Genomic DNA, 15,663 nt, shown 5'->3' on the forward strand with positions numbered 1-15,663 from the left:
GAAGTGTGCAGGCATAATAGCATGGCTGTACATACCATATATGACACCCCGGGGCGCTGCACCGGCTGTGTGGTTCTACGTGGAGGTCAGCATCATATTTAGTGGGCTGGGACAGGCTGAGGGGCGAGAAAGGGGGCAGCCATTCTCTAATGATCAAAATAACACTTTGTCAATGTAATAGCCCACTGTTCTTCATTCCTTACACCCACCTGACGCAACATTTCTCACGGCTTTGTTTACACCGGTGCTGCTGCCCTTGTGTCCGGCTGTGACTTATATATAAAAAATGTTGCCCCGTACACCATGATTTCACCGCGATTGATGTATTGCCATCACTTAGCGAATTCCCTCTGAAAACAAACGTCTCGAGGAAGACGTATCGGCATGCGACTTTGATTCAAACATCAATGACAATGTGAGGTTTTGTTTGTGATGACGGCACACAACAGATGGCAGGCATATCTATAAATAAGTCGCTCTTCTGAATTGGGGATTAGCGCATTTGAGCCGCTTTTTTAATGGTCTCGTGGAGAGATTAAAAAGCAAGCTGATTCATTATGCGTTTATCTTTGCGGTGAATCATAAACGAGAGTCTGGAAAGAATCTGCGGAAACAAAGAAAAAGCACTCAGCTAAACATGCATTTGACAGGAAGTTACATGAATAAACATGTCTTCTCTGCATGGCTGCAATTTGAAGGATCTTACAACATTACCAGGTGCATCACTTATCATGTATCAATTATTTAAAAAAAACCATAGCTTTACAAATAACACGCCGTCTCCATTCTGCCCTTGCATCGACATGACTGAAGACCCCCCAAACTGCAGACCTCAACAAGCAAGGTGTGCACATTTCCAGCCATTGTTTTCCATGCACACTATTTATATGTATGTGTGCATACATAAAAATGGAACATCATTCATGCCGAGGGCGATTATTCTAGAGCACAAATCAAGCCACAAAATAACCAATAGCACATTCCAAAGTTCACGTAGAATAGAACGTTGATGAATATACATAAACCCATCTCGGTTTTAGCCTCTAGGTCACATTTTCTCCAAGTTATTGAAATAGAAATGTTCATCTCAATTATATAACCAGTGCTGATCAGCCTACAGATAGCCGCCCACCTGAGGCTGCCTCAGCATCCTCCACAAATATTGACAGAATCCTTATCTTTTTTTCCACATTTTCTTACAGAAATGAAGCTTGTATACAAATCCTGTTTCCCCCAGCCTTTAAACACCCCAAATTCCTCACAAAGACACTTTAGAGTTTATTGTGTGCTTCCAGGATCTGAAAGGCTGCGGCTGTCTGATAAAGTAGATTTGCGGCTGTAGCTTTGGATATCTGCTCTCTGGATAAACTCTTGCATCTGCCTTTTAATGACACTAGTGTCAGTGTCTGTTATCTGTTGCAAAACTGGAGACTCGCCAAGTTTCTCTCTGCTTTTTGTTGCGGCATGTGTTTTCTCAACAACAGGGTTGTCTAATTTAATTAATTCATAAACATGCCCGGGAGAAACGCATTGCTTGACCTATGAGAAGGTGAATGGATTTCCTGAGAACTATTGACAGGTTGTCCTAACAAGGAGAAGGAACCTAAGGAGTCATGCGGTCCTAATCAATTACTTTAATGAAAGAGGCAATTATGTTGCCTCTTGAGATGTTCCAGTTACTTACCATCTTATTTGAAATACGACGGGTCAACTGTACCACTATTTACATGCATCTGCGTAGATATTTTGGGACAGCTGGTCACATGTGACACATTGATCCAGGGCCCAAAAAAACCCGACATTCCCTGTGAGTTGGTTTTTGGCAATTAACTTCCAAAATTTATTTGGCAATCTGCACCATCAAGGTACGTTGTATGTATAATAGGTATGTTGTAATGCTGCTCACATGCAAATGCAGACTTTCTAGCTAATCATTCATTTTGTGAACTCTACTCCAAGTTAAATAGGTTTCATGATTAGTGATGCAGCATCACTAATCATGAACATGTGTACGCCGAATTCCTACCTATATTTATGTCACGCAACTTAAAGGTTCTCAATACTTAAACGGTGCCAACAGTGCTAACAGTGTTTAACTGAGGGGGAACCAGAGGGTGGATGTTAGGCATGCAGGAGTAACAGTTTAATGAACAAAAGTTGGAGAACAATTTGATTCAAAATATAACGTAGACTCTACGTGATCTGGCATTTCATTTTTAAATTGCTTGGACAAATAGCTCATATAGCCGTCTTAAAAAATCTTTCCTGGGGTGCATGCTCCTGGACCTCCCTTGGTCTGGGCTGAGCCCCGAATGTTTACAAAGTGTGGCTCTGCCCCCGTCAGGTAGTTTGCCAGTATCGGAGTACTGGTTGGTTTCTGGGTCTTTGTCTAAAATATAATAAAAGCTACCATAATGTACAACAGTTCTTTTAATCTGGCTCACCGTCACACCTGTGATGTAATTGGTCCTTGCATGAATCATCCAAATAGCATATGCTCTTGTCTTATTGTGTAGCTTCTTTACAAAGTCATGCGCGCTCCAATGAGATGCGCAGCCGTAGAGATTCTGTGGAATATTAACATTACAAACACGTTAGTTTGAATGCTGGCTCATCAACTGCAGGCACTATCCCCGAGCTCGGTGTCTCTGAATCGCCGCCCTTGTTCATGGTAAGTTTATGATAGCTTAACGATATGGTAATAGTGGGATTCAGCACCGCGGACAGTTCCGTAGTGTTGCCCCGCCCCCTTTCACGGGCTGCGTGTCGCGCACGGCGACCAATAGCCGCCGCTTCCTCACTCCGGCACTGGATGCAGCGAGCGCGAGCTTCAGAGAGTCTGTCCACGCAGAGAGGAGAGGGAACCTCACACCGGCTGTGATGTATATCGGGGCTCTGCTGGCTGAACAATACTTCGTTGGGATAAAACCTCCCGGTCACATTTAATTCATTTATTCTGCGTGTTTGTTTGTGCGCGCGTGTGTGCCGCGAGGACTGAGAAATGCTCTTGTAGCGCGAGTGCGAATGACAATATCGCCCCGTGAGTTTGCTTCACAGAAATATCCGGCGGAGCCCTAACTTGGAGCCGTGTGGACGTCTAACAAGTTTTGCTTTTATTATTGACTTGAATCACATTTGAGTCGATTACTTGGAGCCCGAAGCCCTGCACGAGATGGAGAACGAAAAGTACTTGCCGGAGCTTATGGCAGAGAAGGACACGCTGGATCCGTCTTTTCGGCACTCCCTGCGGCTACTGGATCAAGGTAAATGTCGGTGTTTAACAACTGAAGTAAACAGTTCAGCTGCGTGGAAACAGTTTGAGTCCATAACACACGGTTCACGTTTAACGCTTGGTGTTGGGCTGCAGGCTATGACTCCACCAGCCCGCCGACTTCAAGTTATAAATAAGAGGTTTTTGGGTCGACTTACAATTTCCTGTTTGGTCACACCAAAATAGCGAGGTCCTTTTAACAGCGTGGCTGCTTTGCCAAGTTGTCATGCAGCAAGCCTGTCATAGCCAAAAAAACAAGCAGGTGTGACTGAAGTAGGAACAGCCCAGAGATGAACAAACTATTTATTTCAAGTGGACACGTTTGAGAGATGAGACCATGAAAGAGGAACCCTTTACCTCCAAATGAGGCTTTTGTTGCTGTTTTTAATCTGGCATGATGCTGAACATCTTTTGTAACCGATGGAAAAGTTAATATTTGCACAGAAATTGCAGCTAATTTCAGACGGCATGACATGAAATCACAGCCAACAGTCTAGGGATGGAAGTGGCAGTGGAACACTAAAACCACCTAACATCCCAGTTTGCAGTCCTCTCTATCCCGTGCAGACATGTGTAAGCTGTGGCACGAGCGGGTAGGGGGGGGGGATAATCACACTGTTATTCAAATGTACATGTGTTTCCTCCTTTGAAGAAGTGGACGTGACTGAAATGGAATTTTGAACGGATGGAGCAGCAGCGGCGGCAGCACTCGTAGACGCTTTAATTAATCCGTTGCACAGCCCTCTGCTTTGAAGCCGTCAGGATTTTTGCACTTCTTCAGACGCAGCCCCGTGGATCCCCTCATGTGGGGAAGTGCACTGTTATAGCATCCAAGTGCATCCTTAAGTACCACTCATGGGCTTTGTCTAGAGAGTCTGGCACACTGTTGTTGGCTTTAAGGGGAGCAGACAAGGAGCACTAGTCTGTAAACAGTCCTGCTACACTGTAACTAATTCTATTGACCCCCCAGATGCACCGAGCTGTTTTCTTTCACTCAGACAGCCATGTCCCTTCTAGCCCATGCCTTCCAAACTTGGCTCCTCAAGGGTTCCTTAAAATGGTTCCAAAGGGGCCCCTGCAAAGTGAGGCATGGCTTGATTTTAATGTATTTACTTTCTGGAGTTTAGATTGGTGACAAACTGAATCTGGATATTCTCTCACGTTCTGAACCTGCAACACCAATACACAGTTGATTGTTTTCATGAATTGATTGGTTAACTATGAAGTCTAGGACGGAGTGAAACATATAGACTTGCATTTATAAAGCGCCTTTAGTCGTCCGACCAGTTCAAAGACATTCAGTTTACAATAATTAGTTTACAATTATAGGAAAAAATAAGAAAATCCTCACAATTGCTGAGCTTGCACTTCGAAATATTTGGCATCTTTGCTTAATAAATAACCCAAACATCAGCCTAATCGATGATGAAAATAGTTGATTAATCTTCTGTCGATCGACTAATTGATTAATTGAATGAATAACTGAATCATTTCATCTCATCACAGATGCAAAAACCTTCCACTCTGTCAGATTGAATCATATTTGTTTGGGTTTTGAGGTCAAATGAATTACTTTTTGAAATTGTTGGGAGTTCCTGACATTAAGGAGTTCAACACTCCTGCTCTTTCCTCAGATGGCCTATACTCATAACTATAAAACTATAAGGTACTGTAGTATTAGAATTAAATAGGTAAGAGCCAACCATCATACAGTAGGTCCATATCATGTCCTTTGATAGTGATGTGAAAAATGAAATGATTCTTCACTCCTTCAGTGTGTGTTGGTGCAATGGAGGTAATGGCCTCGACGATATGAGGTGCAGATTGAAGTCTTGTGTGAAAGGACGGACCGGAGGTTAATGCATCTTGCAGTGAGCTGATTCACGAACAGTAAGGTAAATCCATTCCAGTCCATGAGGAAGATAATGCTGTGTTTTACTCAGCACTTTTTCTTATCAGCTGGTTTCCTTACTCAAATCTGGGTTAGTCTTTTTTTTTCTCATCTTCTAAGAACACATATTCGCCTCAATGAGAAAAAGACCGGAGCACTGAATACGCTTTTGCAAAGTTTCCTTCCCACCACCCACTTTCTTGACAGCAACTCTCCTAAAGTTCTTTACCCACACTGCACTCGGTATGTAGAGTTATTGCAAATATTTGCCATTCCCCAAAATGTAATAAAATCGATGGAATACTTTGAACATAAGGCCGGAGAAGCACAAACAAGAATATAGGACGAAATGTTTCCCCCTGTGTTTCAATTCCAATAGTTTCAACGAACGCAAGTTCTTGGTGTAAACCTTCCAATAAAGTTCGTTTGTGATATTTCTGGTGGGGGCAAAAAAAAAATTGCAGTTGGACACAGAATTAATCCGTGACATTTTATGAAGTAAGCAGAGCTCTGCGGTGCACAAAATTTGGCCGAAACAGTCTGCCACAACTCCAAAACAGTAAATACTGTTATCTCTCTCTTACACAACAGATGGGACACGATGCAGCTTAATAGAGCACTTCTTCTGCCATCTTGCTGATGAGTTCTGGACTTGATTATGCAATTGGCAGGGGATGCAGGGAACAGAGCTAGAGTAACTAGAGTTACTGTGTGCAGACGGCGAATACGAGATTACTCCAGGTCTGCAGAGACTTCCATTCAGGAGAAATTAGGGGAGCATTGTGTTCGAAGCTCGGGGACGGGGGCTGCTTTGATAAGTTTGGGCCATTCGTGGAGCTCCTATCCCACAAGGACCATATTTCTGCCCCTGTGACAAGCCTCATACAGTCTGCAGCAGACACTTGGAGCTGGAGAAATATCTTAAGCCAAAATAAGAGACAAGCAGGACGAGCAGCCTACATGGAAGGAAAAATCCTCAACAGCATGCTAATGAAGGGCTTCTAGGTATGAAGACTAGTCGGACGGCATGAAGTGCATCTGTTATGTACATTATATCGGTGCTACTGCACGTGGGGGTACAAGGGCCGCCTTATTTTAAGTTCATTCTTGACCTTGGGAACACAGAAAAAAAACTTTTGTGCAGTTAGTTCATTTAAAATTCAAATTACCATTCTAGTTTTGGAATAACAAAACAAAAATCAATCTCAAACCGTCCCTGTCGCCCTGATGCTTCTGTTGTTGTCTTCGCGAATGCAAAATGGATGAAACTACTGAAAGTTCCAACACCAAAGAGTGGAATGTGTGGAAGAGTTGTGCATAAAACGAAGACATTTGTCAGATTCAACAGCCTTACAATTACATGAGCGGTGGTAAAACTACAGTTAAACTACAACACATGTTAGGATTAGGCTTTGTTGGTTGTGTTCAGATTAGTTTAAATACATTCAAACAAGTTTGTTTTCAACAATTCACACATTTAAGAAGTACACAATGAAGACTTCATCAAAAAACCAATCCCAAAGATATCTGAAATATTGTAAAACATATCTAAACTAGTTGTGTTACATAGAAGGAAACGTTAACGTGAAGCATTGGGAAACAAACTAAACTGTAACGGGTGTGGTAAGGACCCAGAAGCAGTACGACGGACACACGGAATAGTTGAACGAAGCTTTATTCCAGGCAGAAGAGACACCAGGCAAACAGTCTCGGATCAGCTCACGTGAACAAATCCACTCGCTGAAGGCCAAGCCATCAGGGGAGAAGGCAGACAGAAACCAGAGGCTATTCTCGTGGGCAGAAGGCTATGCCGATTTACCGGGGCAGAGGCAAGGCAGAGAAGTCCAAACAGGGAGGGTCAGCAACGGGTATACAGTCGGAGGGTAACCACGGGAAAGTCTGGCATAATGCGGAGAACGATCTGGCAGTGAGTGTGTGTGTGTGTGTGTGTGAGATTGGGGTGTAAATAGTAGGTGCCGCAGAGTGAGCAAGTGAGAGTGATTGAGCTGATGAGGTGGGTGTGACTAACAGGTGCCCTGAATGTGCTGATTAGGTGAGTGAGCGATAGAGTGGCAGGAGAGAAGAAACTGAACTGTGACAAAAACAAGGACTTTCACCCAGGCGACCGCTGTTTGTGTCCTGTGTGAAACTAAAAGTAACGTTGACTCAATGCTTTTCATGTAACGCTGTTATACTTAACGCTGTTGTACACGACGTTGTTGATTTGTTTCTCTCAGTTTCACTCCCACATCATTCAGACAGAATGTAAAAAGCCATTAATCAGATTTTTCTGATTATCACACTTTTATCATCAGAATGTAATCCACATTGCGTAACAGTATGGCTGAAGTTGTGTCAACAATAGCACGTTAAAAAGTAAAGTTCCTGCCTGCACCAGATGTATTCTGTTTGTTCAGCGTGTGGCCGCAGAGCAGCCCACTCTGAATCTTTCAGGACCTCTGGCCCAGTTTGAACGTTGGAACCTCAGTGCTGCACATGCACTCTATGTATCCAGTGCTTTTTAATTGGATATTCCACAGCAGGAGCCCGGCACAATGTTTGCATTGAATTAACGTCCTCGGCTAGCTTACCCGCAAAGAAAAAGATTAACAACAACAACAACAAAACATACATTATCTGCACAGACTGAGCAGGTGGGGGAAAGTCTCCTCATTTCAGACATGATGCCCGATTGTTAATTCATACATTTCCATCTCATCAACAAAACAGAGGGGTATTTTTAGCCGCGCTTCAGTTTTGCCTCGAGTGGGAGAAGTTCCTGGGTTCGAATGGCCAGAAGTGAACAGGAATAAGCTTTGGCGCAGGATCAAAGGCAGTGATATCGTTTTGTTGGGGAAACAGTGCTTGATAGCGATAATGATCTGTGGATCTGCGGCCGGCTGACATGCTGAGCCGCGCAGTGAGGTGGAGGCGCAGCCGCAGCCCCGACCCTGTCGGAGGCCGAGAGCCGACCGGTTATTTGACCCGCAGATGTAATGAACTTGCAAGTGAACTGTAAGAGGGCAGATGGGGGGGGTGGGGCGGGGGGAGCTCCAGCCAACCCGCTTTGCATTCAGACGAGCAGTGGTCGGCTGCCGGGTGGCGCTGTGTGTGTTTGCAGAGCTCTGTCTCTGCTTTGCTGCAGCTCCCACTGGAATCCAGGGGCCGAAATGTAGGCCAGGACTAACACGGGCAGATCCCCGTTATAAAAGCTAACAGCATCTCGTTAACAGACGCGACGGGTCACGTGCCTTTATTGATTCCACTGCTAATGCCAGACGCATGTTCTCACTCGTTACAGCAATAATGAGCCAATGTTGCTGTGATTTAGCTCTTTCCCCCACTCAGATACAGCACTCGATAGCCTTTAGTGGAGTTAAGATGTCAAACCTGGAATATTAACACGAGTCATTCGTGTTCCTCTGCATGCAAACAAACAGACAGTAGCTCCCAATGAGAAATAATCACTTATATTACAGCAGTGCTGGGAGGAAGCCATTATGCAGTCATCGTCGACCACAATGTAGCTGGCCATGCATGGTAGTTTTGTTGCTTTTGTCGCTCGCAGTGTGAATAGGAAATGGTCTGAAAGAAGAAGAAAAAAAACTCTGCAATATCAAGCATTAATGCACTGGCAAGTACAGCATATTGTGTGAAACAAAAAGAATGATTCTAGAACAAGAATTGTAATTTCTCAAACCGAGATACTGTTTTAGAGTCCAGATAGCATACTGACCGATGCTTCACAGTGAAAACCAGAGCATCTTGAGACGGCTTCCAACGGTAGTTTTACATCAATAACATTCCCACACTGCTTTCTGCTGAAACCCTGGCCACGAAAGTCACACCACAAAACCAGAAGTTATTAATTGCGTTCACTCCTCTCCATCTGTTGGTTCCTTTCCTGCAGCTCCACCTGGCACAAAGCTCGCCCTGGGCTCGACTTGTTGATTTAATGTCGACGCTGTCAAATTCCAATGCTGCATTCACATTTCAAATCCCACACATGTGCACAAGCATCCATACATTGCTCAGGGCCTGCCTTGAGCTGTCTGCTTGTCCAAGAGGAGACTCAATTAAAAGCGGGCAGCCAAATAATGCAAAGTGCACCTGTTCAGGCCGGTGTATGCTGAAAGCTGATATTCTGCATCCCTGGCAAGGTGATCATTCAGAGACGTGTGCTGCTGGGTCTTCAGCACGGCTGGCTTTATTGTTTTTGATACATGTGCCAATAGACCAATAGACTTTTTTGATACTTCTTCCTCAATTGTTACATGGAGTCAAAACCAGCCACACAACAATAAAAAAACTTGCAATTTTTGTAAACATCTCTATAACCAGACAAGGTTTTGGTTCTGGTTTCGAGATTGACGTTGACACTACGAATTTACGTTAAATGCCATCTTTCCACTACTTGCATTTGTTTTTATACTTTAGGCACGTTTCATTCGGTAAGAGGACAGGAAGGCTATTGAGAGGAGCCCATGTCATCACCACTCAACAATATATCCTCTGCCGTAGCCTTCCCCGCATCACTGATATATCCATTGATCCTCATTTTATCGGAAGATAATTTGCTCCGCAGCGCTGCCCAACGCGGGACGCAGACAGACCGGGATTACACTGGATTAGTTTGAAAAGCAAAAAGCAAACCCCCAGACTGTAGCAATCTGTTTACTGTGCCTGAGGCTGAGAGACAAAGGGAGGATGGAAAAGACAGAGAGGGGAGGAGTGGGTTGGCAGGGCTGCAGAGAAAGTAAGAGTCTCTTTCCCCAGGGAAAGGTTATTTGTTAGGGGATTGTACCAAAGTCACTTACAAAAGGGAAAATGCAATCTGAGGGGAGGAACAAAAAATGGAGCAGCGGAATGGAATGGGAGTTGAAATGGGAAAAAAGTGGCTATATGGGAGTGCTGTCACAGATGACTTAGGGATAAATAAAAAAAGTTCAGATGACTTAAAAGAAAACAGAAACTTCCAGGCTACTGCTGACCCCTGCTTTCATACAGGAAACCTCATCTTCTTTAATTAAAACCGGGGGAAAGCCACAATGATTGTCACTACTCTTCCTCCATTGACTGTAATTAATGCTGCGATGGAAGACAAGTGCGATCTCCCACCTTCTCTAACGATGGCATTGGTGCAAATTCATTGCTTGTTATATTTTTTACACGAAAGCCCATAACTACAATAAAGCCCACAAACACATTTCACGCTCTTCACACGTCCAGCAACATTCTCTACGATTCGAGTGTTTTATCTGAAATTCAGCAGAGAATGAGAAGTACGTTTCCAGCCCATGTTTCTGCACTAAACTTTGCTCTTCGAGTTGATATTTGACTTTGGAGCTGTTTTTCCACTTGGAGGGGTCCTCTCCGTGCCCCCGCCTTGATCCCCCCCGCGACAGCCACCGCTTCCCTTTCCCTCCTCTTTATTTATGTCGTTTTGTGTGGCTGGCACCTCTATAGAGTGGATTGCACTGGATTAGCTTCTCCGCCTTCCCAACTGATCCGATCCATTTTGTGTAATCCGACTCAATTTAATTATGTTTATCGTTCCACCTCGCCGCCGCCGCCGAGGAGCAGCAGCACACCTCCACCAAGATAAGCCCGGGGACCTTGTGCCTTTTTTTTCTGGCAGAGTGTCTGCCTGAGCCTGTTGCTTTATAAACAGATGGTGTAAGTCACCTACACTCTCAGCAAATACTGTGTTCGGTGAAATATTATGATTCAGAGCTCCCCTCAAACCTCACTGTGACATGGAAAAAAATAGCCAAGGTTGAAGATCATAACCTCAGTGTTTCTTTTGGGGGGGAGGGTTGTTTAGGGAATTTGTACAGTTTAGCCGGCTCTCCATCTCTCGCTGCCCCTGATGTTTGGAGAATTAATGTGCCCATTATGTCTACGGTCTCCTTTGAGTCTCACGCTTAGCATCAGATATCAAATGCTCAAACAACAAAAGCCTCAAACTATAGTGTTTCAAACGCTCTGCAGTCAGTGGGCGAAGTTCAAGGGCTGGGCTTCTTCCTCCTTCCGAATGTAGCAATCGTGCAGGCGAAGACGTTAAATTTAGTTGCGAGGTTAAACGTATTTATGCCCCTCCGGCATTATCTCAGAAGCGAGAAAATGCCTCCGATTCAGTCGGAGACACTTGCAGTTTCGATGTAGTTGACTGCACTGAGCAGCAGATGTTACAGCCCGACGAGTCCTGGCCCTGTCCTCGGTGCTCCTCTGTCATCTGCATCGACTACGTAAAAAGTCTGGTTTAATACCCCCGTACTAAGCTGTTATTTTGGACTCGTTCTGTTGTCAGTAGAAGTCTGTTCTTGATTGTTTTATTCCGTATTTTAATAGGGACGATGTGCTGAGATAAACAGCACTCGTCTCCGAAGGAGTCTTGTTATAGCACAGCGAAGAAAGAAACTAAGAGAACAGGACATTTACACACTGTGTGTCATGGACAACATTGTAAAACAAATCCTGTTAGAAATAATACACAAATAACACAGATCCAGTGTTTTTCTGTCATAGATACATTGTAAGTGTAATTTTGATGTAATGGGAGAAAAACAAAACATTCCCAAACGTTGAATCATTCTTTCATTAGTAACAGCATTGATCTTCTTTGGTGCATTAAAATCCAACTGCAATCACACTTTGTCATCCCTTCATGTGTTATTAATAGAAATGCCCATTTTCATGTGAGCTGGCTGGCAGGGGCGTGTCTGTGTTTGATTGACAGCAGCTGGCGGGATGCCAGTGGGTCGGCGTTACACCTACAGCGTGTTGTTGGTGGAATTGAAGAATAAGGACCACCACAAATATTTAGCTGTCTAACGTCAGCCGGCACATTGACGTTAGCGGTGGCTGTTCGCTCGGTGGCTCGTTCAACGTGCCGAGCTGCAGGACAAGACGTGCGTTTAGGGAGGAAAGCTAATGTGGGTTGTTGTGCGGCTCCTGTGTTGTGCAGCAGGCTGCTGTCTGTATCAGTGCGGCCATCACTCTATAATCAAACGCTGACACAACTGCTTCATGCACAGCTTGGCTGACTGTGTCCAGAAAAAGGTCTGCATACATGTCGGCAGGAAACAACACCGATGTCACAGAAACACCAAGAAAAGATTTTCACACTTATTTTCTGTAAAGTGCTTATTTTGATCTTTAACGTTAAATGGATGTTTGTCCTCCCTGGTTGAGCTTTTGCTGCAGGTGTGTATTTTTAGTCACAAAAAAAAAAAGCAAAATGACAGTGATGTAATGAACACGTGTAGCATTGGCTACACGACTACCACCTTTATATGGAGCTGGATATTATATGAATTAATGCAAAACTTGGGGTCCTCATCATAAAACCATGAAATATAAAAAAAAAGATATCTATACCTTTTCAAAGGAGATCACAGTGATTTAGCAGAGCTGTCGTGCTCACCTTTTGAAAACAGAAAAAGAAGCAGAGGCTTTGGTGGCGGTGGGCATCAATATCTAATGAGCGAGGGGTGGATACCAGCAGATATATGTTCAGTGCATTTTCTGGGTTTTTGGAGAGGAGCACCGAGAGATGAGGAGGGATGGATGCTCATTTACCACCAGTTCCAAGAGACCTCTCCTCGTGTCCTGCTGGGCCGCTTGCTTCTCTGTGTCTTCTTAGAGCCCGATATTGAAGCTTAATTGTGTTCAGAGTTTTTAGGGACATCTCCCGCTGTTTCTTGTGCCCTTTTTGCCATTAAATGCCATGCCAACAAAGTCATTCAAAGTAGGAAACGCTGTAAAGCCCATTATGTGGTCCACTTGCTGAATGTCCATTAATAGAGCTCAGCGACCAGATGCAGCATGTATATCGTTTTTTTTGTCAGCTTTAACATGTCACTGCTGTTGCAATTGGACTGTAAAACATTCATTAAGTCTTATAGGCAAACCATAAACATGGGGTCATATCAGATACGGCCCTCATAACAAGCACAATTATCCACTCTCTCCTTGGTAATGAATTCATTCTGTTGTGTTGCTGCTGTCTGTTCGACTCTCCAACCGATGGCCCATATGGGCTCCTTCACGGTGCCATTTGGCAGCGCTCCTTGTTAACGTTTGACCCGGGGTTTGCCCAATAAGATGCTTGTTAAAGTTTGACCTGGAAGTGGATCTCTGCCTGTCCGCTTGTTAAATCTCTGTCTCGCTCCGCGGCCATCATTAGCCCGCAGAAAATGTTTGGAGCTTTTATGGAGTCTTTATTGTTTTATTTTTTTGGTGTATATCCCCGACAAAACAAAAGGCCTTGCGGCATACTGTGAGGAATGCATGGCTCTCACAAAAGCAGTTTTAATTGAAAAGTTCACACCTTTATTTGAAAGCGACAGCTGTTCTGCAAGCGGAAAATATCTGGGTCATGATATGGGGGATGTAGTTTCTTAGTTATTTGTCTGCTGCTTAATACCGAAGAAAGAGGCATTTGTGATAGAGGGACTTTGGAAATACAGTTTATCCATTTCGTATTTAATATGAATGTGTAGTTTTCCTTTTATCACGTCTTACCTAGAAATAATGTCAGTGTTCAACAAAACCAGATGAAGCAGCTGCTTCATTTTAATTCATTGAACAACACTGACTTTTATAAATGTCACATTTGACAGATTTATATTTTGTAAAATGGCATTTACCATTATATGTCATTTTAAATTGATTCTAAAGTGAACCACCTGTTGAATGATGAGGCTGACATTATTCTATACTGTCCTCACTACGATTGAACCTTAGTACAATTAAAATAAATAAAAAATGATCTCAGTCTGTCTCTCGGTAATTTCAACTTCCCTGTAGCCTCACGCTCATTGGTTCCTATTAAACAAGCATATCTGTTTAAACTGGTCAACTTATACGTACATATACATTTCCCTCTTTAAGAAGGACTCAGCATTTTCCTTAAACGCTTTAGAGAACATGACTAAAACAGGGTAAATCGTGCATTTGTTGGGGACTATTTTTAGCTGTGGATTAATACACATTTGGCGCACTAGTCAGTATTTACAGCAGCAGCTCAGTGTATTTAAGGTCGACTTTAAAAAACCTACAGTGTGTGTGTGTGTTCGTGGTAATGACGGATCGTGTTACCCAATGCAACCGTGTGGCTCGTTGATGTGTTTCAATAGTTTTTGGACTACAATGAAGATCCAAGATTTTGGCAGACCATATTTGTTAGAAGAGTGAAGGGTTTTGGTTTCCATCGCCAGCCTGGTCCTGTAAGTATCTTAAACAAATAACTCCATCTTCTGATACTCAATAACAGGCTAGATGTATTTTTTTTCGCAGTGCACAGTGGCTCTGTCTCCGAGAGATATTTATAAAACTCCAGTATCACAGCTCAATTCCTTTCTGTCATATGTAATGCATCTCTGGAAAAGATGATTGTAATTACAGCGAGCATGCCGTCCACACAGTCGACGCCTCTCGAGCTGGTCGTGTCGATGGGAGGCTGCAGGAGGTGAACGGATAGAAATCAAGTTTATAGATCTGTGGTTTTCACTCGCACCGACTCCTCCACCGGAGGGCTGAGGTTTTAATTGCTGTCTGACCAGCGGCGGTTCTGTGTGAAGATGGGCCGCGTTGATATGAGAAGTAGGGGGAAGAAACGCTTTTCTTTCTCTGTGGTCGTTGTATTGACAGCCTCTCATCCTGGAGGAGCTGATAAGAACACAGGACCCAGGGAGACTCGCGAGGGAGCGGATTACATGCCAGTGACGGGAAGCGGGGGGGGGGGCTTTTTTTGGGGGTCTAGTGAGCCTCAGAGGTCCCGCACTGACAGTCATGCACAACGGCTGAGGGCAAAGGAGCAGGTTGAAATAACGGTATTACTGCAATTCCACAGCTGATGGAGAAAATGCCAGAGCAGGTGGCCTGCATGAGCAAAGAGCCTGTAGCCTTGTAACATCAATGAAACAGCTGCATGCACAAGGAGCATTGTATTCAGAATCAATGAGGGAAAGTGCATTGATTTACAAAACAAAACACAAACACAGGGGAGCGTGCTGCATGCCTTATATTCACTGGAGCATCTGCTCAGACACAGAAACGAAGGAGGAGGACTCCCGACCGGTTTTATTCATTTGTATGCTGCCGTGAGCTTTAGAAATGATGCAACAATTAATAACAATCTTAATCATTTGTCAGGTTTATATGTTTGGTGTCATTTTTTTCAGGGTAGAAAAAACATCTTAAGACTCAAAACTGTAAGTCACACGAGGTCGCTAACAGAAGACTTCATTTAGCGAACGAGAATATATGAAAATGTCATTTAACTGCAGCCCTCAATCGACTGGTTCAGCTGCGCTCCGGCCATGGAGGAGGCTCCGGGATCACATCACCGATCAATATGTGACGTGTAACCAAAGCCAAATATCGGGGCTCACTAATTTATGTATCTAACCCTCATGTAAAGTGACATCCCTCCAAACACTTGACTCATCGCTCCTTTTACTCCCTTACACGTTGCCTTTGAGCCCGGGGACTCCAC

General features: G+C 43.9%; 1 protein-coding gene across 1 annotated transcript in view; it reads left to right on the forward strand.

The window, feature by feature from the left end:
* Positions 1 to 3,172: 3,172 nt before the first annotated feature.
* The window catches only part of khdrbs3 (KH domain containing, RNA binding, signal transduction associated 3), a gene marked incomplete at its 5' end in the record, with an annotated part of 76,059 nt that continues 63,568 nt past the window's right edge, over positions 3,173 to 15,663 (forward strand). The window contains one exon of the mRNA XM_079288767.1: positions 3,173 to 3,263. Within this exon, the coding sequence (XP_079144893.1) occupies positions 3,173 to 3,263 (91 nt within the window). The remainder of the gene's footprint in view (positions 3,264 to 15,663) is intronic.

This window comes from Melanostigma gelatinosum (assembly GCF_949748355.1).
Source record: "Melanostigma gelatinosum genome assembly, chromosome: 17".
NCBI lineage: Eukaryota > Metazoa > Chordata > Actinopteri > Perciformes > Zoarcidae > Melanostigma > Melanostigma gelatinosum.